Source organism: Chinchilla lanigera, unplaced genomic scaffold (genome assembly GCF_000276665.1).
Source record: "Chinchilla lanigera isolate Chin_1 unplaced genomic scaffold, ChiLan1.0 scaffold00040, whole genome shotgun sequence".
NCBI lineage: Eukaryota > Metazoa > Chordata > Mammalia > Rodentia > Chinchillidae > Chinchilla > Chinchilla lanigera.
Genome location: NW_004955441.1, coordinates 13,288,019 through 13,303,399, shown reverse-complemented (window position 1 = coordinate 13,303,399; position 15,381 = coordinate 13,288,019). Strand labels below are relative to the sequence as shown.

The following is a 15,381-nucleotide window of genomic DNA, read 5'->3' as shown; positions in this document are numbered from 1 at the left end:
GAAGGTTTTCGTTGTTAAGGGAATACTCCTTCCTGACGATAAAAGAATCTCTCCCATACTTAAATTATTTTAGCTTTTTGTATTTTAAATTTTTCATATGTGGGTTCTGCATATAATGAAATATACCTGTTTCCTGGAGCCAGGCCCCACCACCAGGAGTTAGGGTTGAGGAGTTTCGAGGGCCTCATTTGTGACTTGGATTGGTATTGTGGATTCCTAACTTGTTAGCATCCAGATTCTCCTCATTCTGATATCTGACTATGCTTTCCAAACATTGCTCCGAGAATGTCACCCTATCCCTGCTCAAAAACCTTAAATAGTCCTCCACTGCTTGCAGGATACAATTCCAGGCCTCTACCTGGCCTTCAAAGCCTTCCATAATCTGCCTCAGGGCCTTATATTCCTCTGGGAGCTCCCACAGACTCTTTGCTTCTGGATCATAACTCCACGTGCAAGCTGGCACATTCAGTGAGGATCTGATCACTCACTGAATTTGACTGATCCCAAATCCCCGATCATGTACCAGGAGATCTAAAGTACTACTCCGATAAGGAGAGGCCACTGCTGGGTCACGGCGCTTGACAGCTGCAAGACTAGACTCTGCCTCGTTCACTACCACCAGTAGCTTGTAAAGAAAGATGCCAAGGAAGTCAGAAGTGAGGTACTTGATTCAGGTCAGAGTCAGACTGAGACGCTGGTTAGTGGTTAGACTGAGTACAAGAAATCAGAGGTCTGGAGTTTCTGGAGGAGAGCAGTAAAAGATGTCTGCTTTAGGGAGTGCTTGAGAAAGTCTGCTAGCTCCTTCACCCTGAACCACAGAGCGGACTTCCAAGACCTTGAAGAGCCATGGAATGCTCCCTTGCTTGTGTACTCCCGGAGTCAGGTGGCTGAGGGCTTCAGAGAGGGCTTGGGGCACAGGTCAGGCGTGCTCATGGAAGAGGAGAGAGTTGTCATTCTGCAAAGCTTTGCAGGCCCACACGAGCGCTGCAGGCGGTCTGTTATGAGGGTAGAGGGGAGCCAGTGAAGCTTCTGCCTGTGTGGCATGTGCAGGAACAAGAGCAAAACCTTGCAGGCTTTACCACTGGCTGTTAAGCTGGACCAGAACACGTCCCATGGCGGAGACAGGGGAGAGATGCTAAAGAGGACATCTAGACTGGGTAGTCTGCCCAGGCCGGTGACACGTTCTGAGATTCAGGAAGGATTTGGTGGTCACTGGGCCCCACTGCTGCCTAAAGCTCCGGTCCTCTTGGCCGTATCCTCATGCATGCCTTTGACTGGATGTCCCCAGTTATAAACACGAAGCCCCACTGCCACTGCAAAGTGCCCTCGGCCTGGGCACAGCCTCGCACCCACCAGCATCTTCATCCAGCCCTCCCTGTCCTACATCTCGTCGCCAGAATCCTAGATTCACGCCATGGCCCAGTGGTAGCTCCCGTGGTGGCCTCGGAGAGCTGTGCCTCCTGACACGCATGGCCACGTGTAGGGGCCAGCCCATACCTTGCCCTAACCAGCACAGCAGGTATTTTGGCACTCTGCCCTCCTGGCCGCTTCTGCGTTTGCATTTCTGCGAGCCCTCTGCGGCCGTGCAGCTGGGTACTGTGGAGACCCCAGTGGAGAGGGGAAGGCTCTGAGACACCACGGAGTGAGAGAGAGGTCAGCCACCCCGCTCCCAAACGCCTGCCACCTGCCACCTGTGTGACTCAGCCATCTTAGCCACCCTCGCTTTGCAAAGGCCCTGATGACTGCCGCCGCCACTGGGCTTCAACGGAACCCGCACAAACCTGAGAGAGAGCACAAGGATGGCTTCATCCCTGTGCTTTGCGTAGTTGGTTACACTGACAGTGCAATGGAAACTGCAATACTCTCTGAGCACTTGGGCCCAGATGACGTTACTGCACTGGGTGGCATCACTGAGATGCTTGACTGTCAGGTGATGACCCTGCTAGGGTCAGCGCCCTCCCTTGAGGCAGTGCCCCGGTAGTGAGCTCACACCTCCTGTGGGGCCAGCAGGAGAGCTTTCGGAGCACTGGTCCCTCCCGGCCCACCACCTCCTCTCTCAGGCTGCGTGCCTGTACAGTGGGCCAGCCGGCCTCTGAGCTCGGCAGCTTTTCCTGGCTTCACCACGGCCACGAGCCACCCCTCCTGCGCTTGTAGACAAAGGGAAGGCAAGTACCCTCCCGGGTGGGACAACAAGAACGTAAACACATGCGAACACTTTACCATTTTTGAGAGTGAGGTTCTCACGGATCTCCTCGTGGTCGCAGGGATGAGTGAAGTCAAAGATACTGTGTCCTGTTAGCTCTACCTGTTTCAAAAGCAAGATTTTGCATGGTTATCCTAACACCAAAGTGAGGTACCTGAGACACCTTCCAGACTTGGAGAAAAGAGGGGGCTGCATCAGACCATCCTTCCCAAGTCTCAGGACAGTGCCAAGACCCCAGACGTGCAGTTATAACTAGGACTGCTGATGTGACAGGTACTTGATTCCTGAGGGGTGTTAACCTAGTCAGCAGAGAGCTATCTACCAGATAGCCATTGGCATGGCAAACCCAGTGCCTGGCAGTGGGTGTGTGTTCCTGAGGCTTATGAAGTGGGGACGGTGAGGGTCGGAGTGGCATGTGCAGGGAGACGTCAAGAGGGATTGTGAGCAGCACCTTTCACTAATTTCTATCCCGCAGTGGAAACCTTTTCTCTTTCTGAAAGAGGTAGAGAAGTGTGTCACCTGGGTGAGTCCCATGAACTTGCTGATGTTTTCTGACAGAAAGATCATGTCCCCATCTTGGGTCACCACAGCAATGAAACCCTCCAGGGCTTTCAGGTACAAGTTATCCATCTGCTGGTCAGCCTCCACTTCAGACTCATTCTCGGAGCAAACTGGAAAGAGAGGGGGATGGGAAGCTTGTGTGAATTTGGTGCTAAAACAGACAAGACTGGCAGGAGAGTGGTCACCCAGGGCCTATGGCGATGCACACTGCCAGCCACCTCAGGGTCTGGCACACGCCTATGCAGCAGGCACTAGGCGGGCATCACCACACAGCACACCCCGAAGGGCTTGAGGACATTGTAGCTGTAGTGAAAAAGTATGTGGGGTCCTAGTAGCAATGAAGGTCATGACAGCCACGGGCAGAACAGTAGTCACCTAAGCGGTGGGAACAGAAGTGTTAGCTGCTGCTGATGTGTGTAGCAACTGCTACCTGTCAGGTACTGTGTTAAGTGTTCCGTATTCTTCATAATGATGAAGCTCAAAAGGTTAAGCCATTCACTAAGGCTAGACAGGTGGAAAAGCCATCAAGACCCAGAAACTGAACCCAGAAGCCCACACTCAGCCATTTCTGTGGCTTTGGAGTCAAACACAAGTTTCTATTCTTGCATCATCCTCCATTAGGCTAAGACTTTGGTAAGTAACAACCTTGCTGAACACCAGTTTCTTCATCAGTGAATTGGGGATAATAATTTCCATCTCTTTGAATTAGAGGGGTGAAATAAGTATGTAAAATGCCTAAAGCAGGATCAATAAATGTGAATTTTTCTCTTATCTCTTCCCTCTAAAACATTGTCACTGCCCTCAAACTGCCCAAAGCCTAGGCAGGGACCATGTCACACACAGAGATACAAAACTACATAGAGATTAAAGGACATCATGGCTGGGTGTCCAGGAGGGTTATAGAGTAAGTGCTCTGAGGGGAAGAGGGGTTGCTTTGGGGTGAGACAACTATTCCAAAGAGAACTTCCAAAGAGGGGAAACGGAGGAGACTTGAGGAGAAAAAAGAGTGATTTCACTCTATAAATGAAAAGAGAGAGCTTTGCAGGTAGAGTGCTGGGAAATATGGTGCAAGTTCTCTTCCAAAACTGAGGCAGGTCCATGTTCTGGCCTCAGAGACTGAGCTGATGAAGTAGGTCCAGGGCCTGCAGGAGCCTCACCTCAAAGGAGCACAGTAGCGGCGTCTCAGAAGATTGCACTCGGGAGGTTAGGTGGGCAACAGCCTGCTGAAGGTCTTGGAGAGGGAGAAACTTAGAGTATAAGACAGTTAAGGAGGCAACTGCATGACTGGCAGAGGAGGTTGCCAGGGGCAGCAGGGACAACATCTCCCCAAAACCATTCATTTGGGAGTACCTGGCCCATCAGGCATAGCTCTGCTGTGAGGCACAGGTTCAGTTCTTCCCCAGACAAAACACCCTCTCAGGTCCCAGCCCTGTTTTATCCTCAGACCATAGATGTTATTTCGGCCAGCTTTCTCTTGCTTCCTTACTTTACTCCAAACTGTACATACCTAGAAGGATTTGTATCCATCAGGCACAAGCATCAATACAAACATCCTTCATCTGATTTACAGAACAAGAGGATTCAAGAGTACACTTGATCTTAGCCAAAAGCCCAAGAAGTGATTGAGGACTCAAGAGTAATTTGGCACTTATAATAGCTCATATTCATTTAACGAAAGGGAGTCTTTTAAATGGAGGCTCCTCTAGGGAGTAAAAGATGCAATTAGATTCTCAGGCCACTTGGCAAGTGACCATCAATGCTGTGTCTTTCTGCAGAAGTGGATTTATTTAATTCCCTTTCTCTGTGAACCTTTGCAGGTAAGCTCAAGAAGGACAGATCCAAATGAGGTAATATTTTTCCCAATGCCTTTTGGGACCAGTCTCTTTTAGGACACAGGACCAGAGAACACAGGCCCAAGTCCTGGATGCTGCCATTTTTGCAGAGGAGCTTTTGAAGGATCCTGGCCTGGCCACGTGTAAGGGCTGGCTGGCCTTAAAGCCAAGAGTTGTGCTGGACAGAGCAGCAGCCTTTCCTCTGTGTACCAAAATGGTGGAACCCAATGAGGGAAACTCTTTCTCTTCACAGATTGCAAGTGCTGGCCCAGAGGGGAGTAGGGAGGACCACACAAGAATGGCCTTATAGTACACACATTCCCACCTCATCCCTGCTTGGGTGTCTGCTGATGGAGGACCTGCTCTTTACCCGCTAACTAGCTGGCGGGACAGACGAGGATGAGGCTGCTAACATGAGCCCTCCCAAGTACCATTCATGTTTGAGCAGGGGCTTTAGGAGAATGGCAACATAACTGAGTGTGTGTATCAGAGGCCTGGCTGGCATGAAGATTTCTGGGCCCAGGACTTACACAATCTGCAGGGTCCCAGGTATAGTGAACATGTGAGTCTTCTTGTTTGAAAAACCGAGGCCAAGTCCCTTCCAAGTGTGCAGCCTTCCAAGATGGCACAAATGGCACCGCGTGAGGCTGGCCCTAGAGGAGACCCACCTGCAGGGGTCCTGATTAAGTGCATTTCAGGAGGGCTGGGAATGTGCTTGACTGGCAAGGTCCCAGGCTACATCCATGCTGTTCCTCCCAGAACCAGGACCATGGCCTCAGCTCCAAGTCCTACCAGGAACCCCCATGGGGGAGAATCAGCCACTCGGGCAGGAAGCAGCTGACTTGGGGAATGGCTGAAGAGAGACTTTCAGCACCTTGCGACTCACACCAGCTAGAGATGTGGCCACTTTCTCCAGACAACGAGAGGCCAGAAACCCCTGCGATTTCTGGCCTCTAGAGAAGACATTTTCTCTTCAATTTCTTTGATCTCAGTGGTTATACTGACTTCAAAATCTGGAGTAATCCCAAGACAACCTATTTAGGTTAACTAGGTCCAGAGGAAATAGTTCTGCTTAAAATTTCCTGTTTTCAACAGTTCCAACGATGCCCAACTGGTTTCCAGGGGGAGGTGAACTGCGGCAGTGGGTCAGTGGCCTTGGGCGGGAAGGAGGGACGGGGTGCTCTGGGGCCACGAAGGGCAACAGAACATCTTGCAAGTGAGGTCACAATGGCTGGGAGGGCAGGAAGCCAGCAGGTGGCCCCCAGGGACTTGGGGGGGGGTAGCAGAGCTGGGTGGGGCCTTTTCCTCCTGTGGAACTCTGCTTTCACAGCACCTGCTTATCCCCTGGGGAGCTTTTGAAGGATCCTGGCCTGGCCACTCCCAGCCTGGAGCCAGCAAGCAGGCCCTCTCCCAGGGCCAAGAAGCTCAGGCCACATCTTCACTGAGGACACGCTGTCTTTTCCCTGTGAACACTCGGCCTTCCCTTGATGTATCGTGAATATCCTTCTCTCGGTGCTGGGCAGGACAAAAGGAGCACTCACTTGCTCCACAGCTATTAAGCTTCTGCTGGGCGTCTGCTCTGTGCTAGGCACAGAATAATCTGTCTCTGAGTGTCACTCGCTACATGCTCAGTCCTGTGCTGGGGAGGATCAGGCTGGTGAGAGTGTAAGAGCAGTCCTGGTCCTCAAGGAATCCATAGCTGGTGGGAAAGACAGAGACGGAGAACTATCAGGCTACACAATAATAAAGACTAGACCTTTGGTGCAGAATAAAGCAAGGGGCCTGCAGGAGGTGCCCCAGAAAGTGCTAGCTGGGTCTTTCAGTCATCTTGGGCTCCTGTCTTAGTTCTTGCTTCCTGGGACCCTACAGGATTCGACCCGAAAGAGGAGGGGCGGTAGTCTAAGCCAAAGGCTCTCTGCTGAGAGGGAGCACACTTGACCTAGGGAGCACAACAAGATTCTTTACTGCTAAAAATAGCCCAGTAAACAGGCCTTGATGACTCCCTGCAGCCAGGATATGTGCAGCGGAGGTTTCAGAACATTGGTTCCGGAGCACCACTCGCTTCCTCTGGGCATGGGGCTGAGCAAGTAGGTTGTACAGCAGACGCCTCCTGACCAGGTCTCTGCGACTCGGCTGTCCTGTGGGGCTGCTGGGCAGGATGCTAGCCCCATCTTCATCCACCTGGGTCCCATTCCCTCCGAGAAGACTACTACTCACTCAGCCACAGATGTGCTCGCTTGGGGCAGTTACCACGGCCGCCTCTTTCCTTTCAAAGGCTTTTCCCAACAGGGTTCCTCTTGCAAGCCCTCCACCTCCATCATCTGCACCCCCAGCCGGGGTGTGCTAGCCAAGCCGGGAGGAAATGAGTTTGGAATCCCTTGCAGAAACATTAGCCTCACCTTAATCTGCCATCCTGGACAGGCTCAGGCTATCGTCACATCTGTGGCAGAAGGCCAGTGTCTTGCCTACCTTTCAGGGTCCCAGGGGATCTCTGCAAGTCCACCCCTGGAGATCCACGTCTTTGTTCGTTATGTATCTGCTTTTCCTATTCTTTGGAAGATGCAGCACAGGGCTGGTGTCAGCACATACCAGTTGACTGACCAGACCTTTTTTGTTGAAGAGAAAGGAATGGTCTGAACAAGGTTAGCACTTCTAGAAGAGATGGTACCGGAGCTGCTCTCGGTCACTAACACCCTCACATGAATCGGCTTACTGCCTTCATTCCAAACAGCACAGAAAAAGGCCTTGATTTGGACTGCAGGTGGGGCAGGGGGCGGGGCAGTAAAACCCAAGGGTGAAGGCTAGGAATAAGAAGTCTGACAGTAGGGCAGAAGAGGGCACCAGAAATCATATCTGCTTCTACGAGTTTGCTCTTTCCATCCTACTTTTCCCGCATAGAAAGGTTATGATAAAAACTTTAAAATCATTTGTCCCACATTTTAAAGCCTTTCCCTTAGTAGTCAAGAGACCAGGAAATCATAATCTCCTGCAAAGACTATGTCTTCACTAGGCAAATGCCATGAATCAAAAATAAACCTGACATTTCCCTTGAAACACCTGCTTCATGTGGACCTCCAGCGCCACGTAAAATGAATCTGACTTCAGCAGGCATGCGGCTGGGGAAGCCCTAAATCAATTTTAGAGTGAAAAGCATATTTTGTGTATTTACTGCTATTTAAAGTATCAGAGGGCAGAAGTGACCCTTCCTCTGGAGACAGCTTGGAGGGCTCATCTTGAAAGAGGATTTAAGACAATCAAGTGGTATTTCCATTGACTTTCCCGTCAGAGCGTGTTCTGTCCTCGGCCCAGCGTGGAAGCAAATATCATAAAGCTATTGTTTCAGTTTGCTTCCTGTGATACGAATCTCAATCAGAGGCCCCGACCCACAGCCTGAGTTTCTCAACGTTGAGGTTTCCTCTCCAACATTCCCACACACAACAGCCTACTGTGAAAATCAAAGGGAAGCATGTTACTAAGTAAAGAAGAAACTTTTCTGAAGCCAAAGCTGATATTTTTTAGCCTTTTGAACTGTGAGCTATGCAACCAGTTATTTCCTAGTCTAAAGGGACACAACACTGGTCCTTGCTCACCTTGGTCAGAAGTGCTTGAATAACGAAACTTGTGGTTTGTTTTGAGTTGGAAAAGCACGGCAGCCTTGCATTTTGATAGGAACTGCTGAAATGTACGCACCAGGATAGTTAAGCTGTACCCTGAGTTCCTTTACGTCATTTCTCTAGAAGCCTTTTATTTTTACTATTCATCGGTGCTCCTGTTTGCCATCATTTTTATTTCTAAGCTATAACTTATTGGGCAGGCGAGAGGATAAGGCCTTTTCCATCTGCTTAATTCTCTAGCAGTGTTGTGGGAATAGCCCACTAGTCTCTGTGCAGATGAAAGAGAGAGACAGAAAGGCTGCCACCCAGAGAGTCACACACAGGGCTATCTGCCCCACCAATCCCGTACGCCTTTCCATTATGCCCACCTATTAAAAAAAAGCAAAGTAGGATTTAAAAAGAAAAAGAGCCTGGCTTACAACTTCTGAAAACAGTTGTCACAACTGTTCCGGGGGTGGGGAAAAGTGGGAGTTGAGAAACCATCTCCTTCTCCCTTGGCTGTGCTCCTTTTATGAGAACTTCTCCTTCAAGGACATCAGGACTGCGTGGCCCAAAGTAGAAACTTTTTATCCTTTTCTGTTATTTCTCTCCTTGGGACAGTGAGACCCAGAGCTGACAGGCAGAGGGCTCCGGAGGACTGAGGTCATTGGTTTACATACCGCATCACAGCTCCCGAGCTGAGCCACGTGACTCCCGCTAAGGACACTCTTGCCCCATCTCTGTGGTACCCGTGGGGGCTGCACTGGCACACACAGGCAGATGTGCTCAGGGGGCCCAGATTCTGATGTGTCACCCCCTTCAAGCCAACCTCTGAGCCACTGAGGACAACAGGCTTACCTACGGGTGACCATGGACCACCAGGCCCTGCACCAGAAGGGCAGGAGCCTCTGTGCATGGGTGAGGATCTTCTGCCCACCCACTGCCCAGGCCAGCCTTGGTCAACCCCCCTCTGGCTGTGGTTCCCTCCTCGTCAACAGCTCTGCCTGACCAGGTTATAGAATCTTCATTCCATATCATATCTTTCTTCCTCATGGACCAAGATTCCGGGTGTACATTTACCATGTGCTAAATATATTTTCTGTGGCTCACTTATCTGTGAAACAAGAAGAAATGTTAAGTCCAAATGCAGTCAGAGAGGAGTAATATGAGTAATATATTAGCTTTTCTGGGCTCTCTGCTGGTGGATGAATGGAGGTGGTGGTGAGGGAAGCAACGGTTAAACCAAAGGAATTAGTACTGGGAGAAGAATTTCAAGTGCCATAGCAAGGAAGTGTGCGTGTGAGGGAGGGCTCACCATCTGCTCACTACATCTCCCACTGCCTACTCCATGTACATGTCAAGATGACTCCAACACTACCAAACATTGCCCTCAGCTTTCCAGGAAGACAACCACCTTCAAAGAAGGTGGTCAGGCATTGTGCACACACCTGTAATCTCAGCTACTCGGAAGGTGGAGGCAGAAGGATCACATGTTCGATCCCAGCTTGGCAATTTGGCCAGACCCTGCCTCAAAATAAAATGTTAAAAATGGGCTGCGGATGTAGCTCGCTGGTAGAGTGTTGCTGAGGACCGGTTCAATCCTCACGAGTACCACAAAAAAAAAAAAAAAAAAAAAGGAAAACAGAAGAGGCACCTGGGTGCCCTTTGCTCTGTGATGGAATCTCCACCCACAATCCCAGCTTTGCCAGCTGTACCGCTTTCTATAGGACCTGTGACCGCTTTGCTCAGTTCTCAGAGATCGCAGAGCACAGCTCTGCCCTCGGTTCTCTCCTCCCAAGATGTTCTCCCCCACTCAACCTTGCAGCCTGTAGCACAGGCTCAGCCTCCGGTCCTGGGCCCCCCAGCGGCTGTCCTCTTTTCTGAAGGTCTTTACCCCGTATCCTTCCTGTGCTCACACTCAGAATAGCACAGGCCAGCCTGGCTTCCCTGCCTCACTGGATTCCCTCCGAGCAGGGCTACTTTCCCAGAATAACCACGTCATAACAGGATGGCAGAACCCACTTGGTCTCCAAGGCACCTCGCTCACTCCGGAAAACTCAAAACCAGCCACGAAGGCCCCTGCGCTCCCTGACTGCCTCCCTCACGCTCACCCTGGCAGGCACTGCCACACGCTGCCAGTTTTCCTTACAAAACTGACCAACCAGATGAGATTGTCACATAGGATCTGAAACTGGGCACTCTCTCAGGTTGCCTCTTCCCGGTCAGGACTAACAGGAAATGGTTTTTGAAGAAAGTAACTTTCTGAGATGAAAAGAACCTGTTGTGACCTGAAGCTGCAGAGAAGCTAGGGAGGGTGACATCGAGCCTGTCCACTGCCAAGAGCTGCCCAGCGAGACCGAGGGTAGCCAGACCATTGTCTCCCTTAATTCCTACAGGCACCCTGTGCAGGAGCCGTGCCTAATTCCATTTTACAGTAGAAGAAACAGGCTCAGGCAGACCAAATGTTGTGCAGGGCCTAACTGGCTAGAAAGAGGTAGAAGATGGAAAGGGCACAACATCTCTGCTGACCGGAAGGCAGAGACAAGAGCACTTCCTGCAGGCTCACCTCTTGCGAGAGTGGGGTCTCATGGCCAGATGCAACAGCACTGGCAAGTCAGCAAAAGCTGTGCAGGCTCTCCAAGCCCCTGTCCTCCCCACATCCCAGTGCCCATGCTCTTGCTTGGTCCTGTCCTTGCCTCTTGCCCTGGTTGTCTGCCCTCATGGTAAACATCTGTGCTGCAGAGGAGATGAAGGAAGAAAGCATGGACAGTGGCCTTATTGTGGCTGGGCGCTTGCAGAATGGGGGCAGAGCTTGTGTCCTGGCACCTCTGTATATGTGGCAGTGTTGGTAAGGCTGCCGTCCATGCCAGCCCGGGGACTTGTCAGTCTCACCTGAGGACAGGAGCTTGTGTGTTCGCAGGAAGCTGATGGCCAGCCGCATGATGGAGGCCTTGTCCAGGTGTGCACTCACACTGTGCGGCAGGGGCAGCTCATGAGCCAGCTCGTAGAAGACCTCCGTCTCCTTGCTGCGCCGGCACCGTGCCGCATCTCGGGACTTCTCCTTCCTCCTCTCGGAGCTGCTCCTAAATTAAGAGACAAGGAGTTAGTCCCTCCCAGGTCGCTGTCATCCTCTTCCACTACACCCTCAATCGCGGCATGGCTGTGCATCCCCCAAACTACATGCAGCCAGACTCTCCCACTGAACCAGTCTGGGCTCACACCAGTTGTCAAAGGTGTGTAGAATCTCCGTTAAGCTGCTGGCTTGGCTTTCATGTGTGCTGGTATCTTCTCAACCACCCTTCCATCCTAGCATTTCCATGGTGCCCAGAACAGGGCTTTGCATGGCTGGGGCTCAACAAAGACTTGCTAACTAAATTAACTGGTGATGCTGGGAAAAGTCCTGGGTTATCTGGGGACAGGGGTCAATGTCCAGAGATGGAGAAGAAAGGGTGAGGGAGGTATAGTCAGGGGCCCAGGTGGCTCTGGCAAAAGCTCTGGAGAATAAGAGGAAAAACTGCTGCAAGATTCTCTTTTTCTGGATAAGATGCACTCAGAAAACATTAAACCCAGCTTTGTACCTTGAATCCCATTTTGTGTCAGAGTGGTTCCCGAAGTAAAAACTGAAAATGCTACTAGAGGCCAAGAAGAACACACTTTAGTCTGAGACCCCAAAGTGCATGCCCCGCCAAGAGTTGAGAAAGAGTGGACACAACCACAATTTCTTTCCAGATCCTGCCAGCGCAGGTTACAGACTGTCTCACCTTCATCTTCCTCTTTGCTCCAGCAAGGAAAGAAAGATGCAACACACCAAAGCCTGCCTCTCCCTACAAGTCCCCAAGAAGTCTTCAGTCTTCTTATAAAGCCTATGTCAGATTCTAACTCAGGCAAGTTTAGAAGCCAGGATGCCCGAGTTGGAACTCCAACTTCTCCACTTGCTAGCTTTAAAGTGCTTAGCCTCAGTTTCTTATTTGTAAAATTGTAATACTTATACCCACCCCCCCGAATTATGGACAAAATGTGATTTCTTATTGCAAAATCTTTAGCACCAGGCCTATACCAATCATAAGCAAACAGTGTTAGCTAAGATTAGTAAATGGTTTGTCCATGAAAAGGTGACTATGAGTAAAAAAGTTAAAAAAAAAAAAGTGCAGGACAATCCTATGTTCACAGAAATGCATGCCTTACATATATTTTTTCTTTTACAGTAAGTCCCCGACTTACAAAACAGTTGTTTCATAAGGACGTTTTTAAGCAAGCTTCGTTGGTAACTGACAAAGTGAGTCTTACACAATATACTGGGAATCTTAAACAGTATGCCTGAGAAAGTTTGCAACTCAAATTCGTAAGTCAGGGACTTACTGTATATTATACAGGAAAAAGCCAAGAAATATAATAAACTATTATTATAGCCATCCCAGACATAGGGCTTACTTTATTCCAGGTACTATTTTAAGCAGTACCATGTTAGTATCTTTAATTTGCACAACTATCCTTGGAAATGGGTGTTACTATTATCCTTAATTTATAGGGAAGGAAATGGGCCCAGAGAGAGAGAGACAGACAGACAGACAGATATTCACCTATGAGTGCTGGCAGGCAAATGGGGACATGTATGGAGCTCTGTACTTGAGCATCAGTGTCTGTCCTGTCTATACTCAAAACTATTAGCAGTTGCAAAGTAATAAGGTTAGGAGAGGTGACCCATGACCCGTGATTATCTGTATTTTCTTATGTTTCTACAAATAACCTACATTGGTTGTTTAATCATGAAAAAAGTCTATTCTTTTTTTTTTTTTTAATGTTGAATACAATGTGTGGTTTTCAAGGCCCAAGAAAACCAGTTCCAGCGACCTTGCTCTATCCTGCCCTGAGAAATGTCCAAAACCAGGGGCTGCATCTCTCTCCTCTCTCTCTCTCTCTCTCTCTCTGTCTCTCTCTCTCTCTCTCTCTGTCTCTCTCTCTCTCTGTCTCTCTCTCTCTCTCTCTCCTGCTTTGTGGCTTGTTATCTGGATAGGAAAATCAGTATTTTGGGATTCATGGAATGTTGACATGCCTCTCAAACCCCTCAAGAGATTTGGAAAAGCAGCACTGTTTTGATTTTACGACATACTTCATTTACAAAGACAGAACGTCCAGCTCCCTGGATGAATTAAACATTATACACTCAGACTGTAAGAAGAATTTGTCCAACAGCTGCAGACAGTCAGGAAGAACCTTCAAAAAATTGTGAAATCCCACCCCACCCCTCTCCTGACTTCCCAGTCTGAGACTCCCACCCCTGCACCCAATCCACCACCTTCTCAGACCCTACCCTCAGAGTGATTTTGCTTTTGTAGCCAGACTTTAAAGGCAGTTTGCGCATTAAACCGTCATATTTGCATTTTAAACCTGACCTCTGATGGGGGTGGAGATTTGCAGGCGTTCTGCTCAGGAAGGGAAGTTGGGAAGGGGACAGCACATTAACCCTGAACACATCACATGATCACTGGGTCAGGAGAGGCAGGTAAAGAGTGTCAGGTTCGTTCTTCAGCACCAACCTTGCACTCTGTGAGAAAAGCATCAGTAACACAAACCCCAGCCACTAGGGGCATAAAGAGAAGCCACAGGGTGATTAGACCTGGCACTTTAGGAGCAGGATTAGGAATCAACAACCACGTCAAAGGGGCTGTGAGGGTGATAGGGGCATAAGGGGTCTGGGGTGTAGGAGTCAGCAGATGGTCCTGCATAGACCATGAAATGAACGGCAACATCTGCATGCACAAGTTCCCTTTCCTAGGGAAGAAGAGCTCACATGGCAGTGGAGGAGCCAGAAAGTGAAAAGGCAACCCGAAGTCAGTGTTCTGTTTGTTGTGTTCCTTCAGACATACAAATGTTTGCCAACACCTACTCACGTGCCTGCCGCTGCACCAAGAACCTTATACCTCCTGTCTCATTATAATCTTCTTACCCAGACAACATGGTAGGTATCCTTTGCAAGTTTCCATATGTGGAAACTGAGGCTCAGGCACACCATGTCTTATGCCAAGGTCCCCAAACCCCTGCTTCTACAAGTCGTTGGAGTCAGTGAGCAGACACATGGAAGTCCTGAGACACGGTGTACCCTGTCCAACTGCATCCTTGCAGCTCTTCAAGGGAGGCAAGGGAGGCACTGCCAGCCTTTCAGAGACTCAGAAACAGACCCAACCGGGTTAAGTTACTTGCCTAGCGCAATTAGCTAACTGTGATAGGGATAGAGCCCCACTCTCCCTAGGCTAACACTCTTCACTGCTTAGTGGTAGAAGATAGCGGCCTTAGCAAGAAATAAAGAAACAGCAACATCTTAACACTTAAGAAAAAGAGAGACTGACAACCTTAGGCAGCCTCTTGGTTTAAAAGTTGTGTCCTCCATCTTAGCTGCCTTGCTTTTCGCATCTGCACTCTAGGATAGGCAGCATTTTAATTAGGTTATCGAGTTATCCTTGACACAATCCAGAGATGTCTGCTGAATGCTGAGTTTTGAAAGAACACACAGAAATTTATAACACTGCAATCATTTCATTAGCGACACTGACGAACAAGAATAATTAATACTGAGATGAAGGTGAGCCCTCCCCGAATCCAACCCGTGCGTGTACACTGTACACTCTGCTTCCTCCCGCTGTGTATCACAGGTGGCGGCCGGCTTACGCATGGTGGTGTTGGCAGCAATTGGCCACGGTCCTGTCTGATAACTGATTTCAGCCAACAGAATACATTCTCTAGGCTCTGATATCCTCATCAGGGAAATGGGACGAATTCCATGTTTTATTTGTCAGAAACAAATAGAATGAGTTTGAGAGCACTTGAAAGCTCTCCAACAATGAAAACCATCGTGGCAGATAACGATAATTCATCAGCTAGCTGATCTGAGCCTCAGTCACTCTCAGACCTCGGTTATAGCACCTGTTCTTCATCACCAGATTAACTGTCTCAGGGCTGAAGGGGACTAAAGGGGGACATTGGGCCGGCTGGCCCTGGCCAGTTCTTTGTGTCACACTGCTGAATCTTGCTAGATCAGTGAGGTGTTTCATTTCCTAAAATACTTGCCCTCTTTTTCTTCTTCCCATCTTCCTAGATGAGTCCTATCATTAACTGAAATCAATGAGATTTTTTTTTAAATGGCAATCCTAAAATTTACACGTTAAGAGAACCAAAAAAAAAAAAAAAAAAAAAA

The 15,381-nt window shown here is 49.3% G+C and overlaps 1 protein-coding gene across 1 annotated transcript in view; it reads right to left on the bottom strand.

The window, feature by feature from the left end:
* The window catches only part of Epas1 (endothelial PAS domain protein 1), a gene marked incomplete at its 5' end in the record, with an annotated part of 83,595 nt that overhangs the window by 24,821 nt on the left and 43,393 nt on the right, over positions 1–15,381 (bottom strand). The window contains 3 exon segments of the mRNA XM_005390973.2: positions 2,221–2,305; positions 2,723–2,874; positions 11,082–11,272. Of these exon segments, the coding sequence (XP_005391030.1) occupies positions 2,221–2,305; positions 2,723–2,874; positions 11,082–11,272 (428 nt within the window).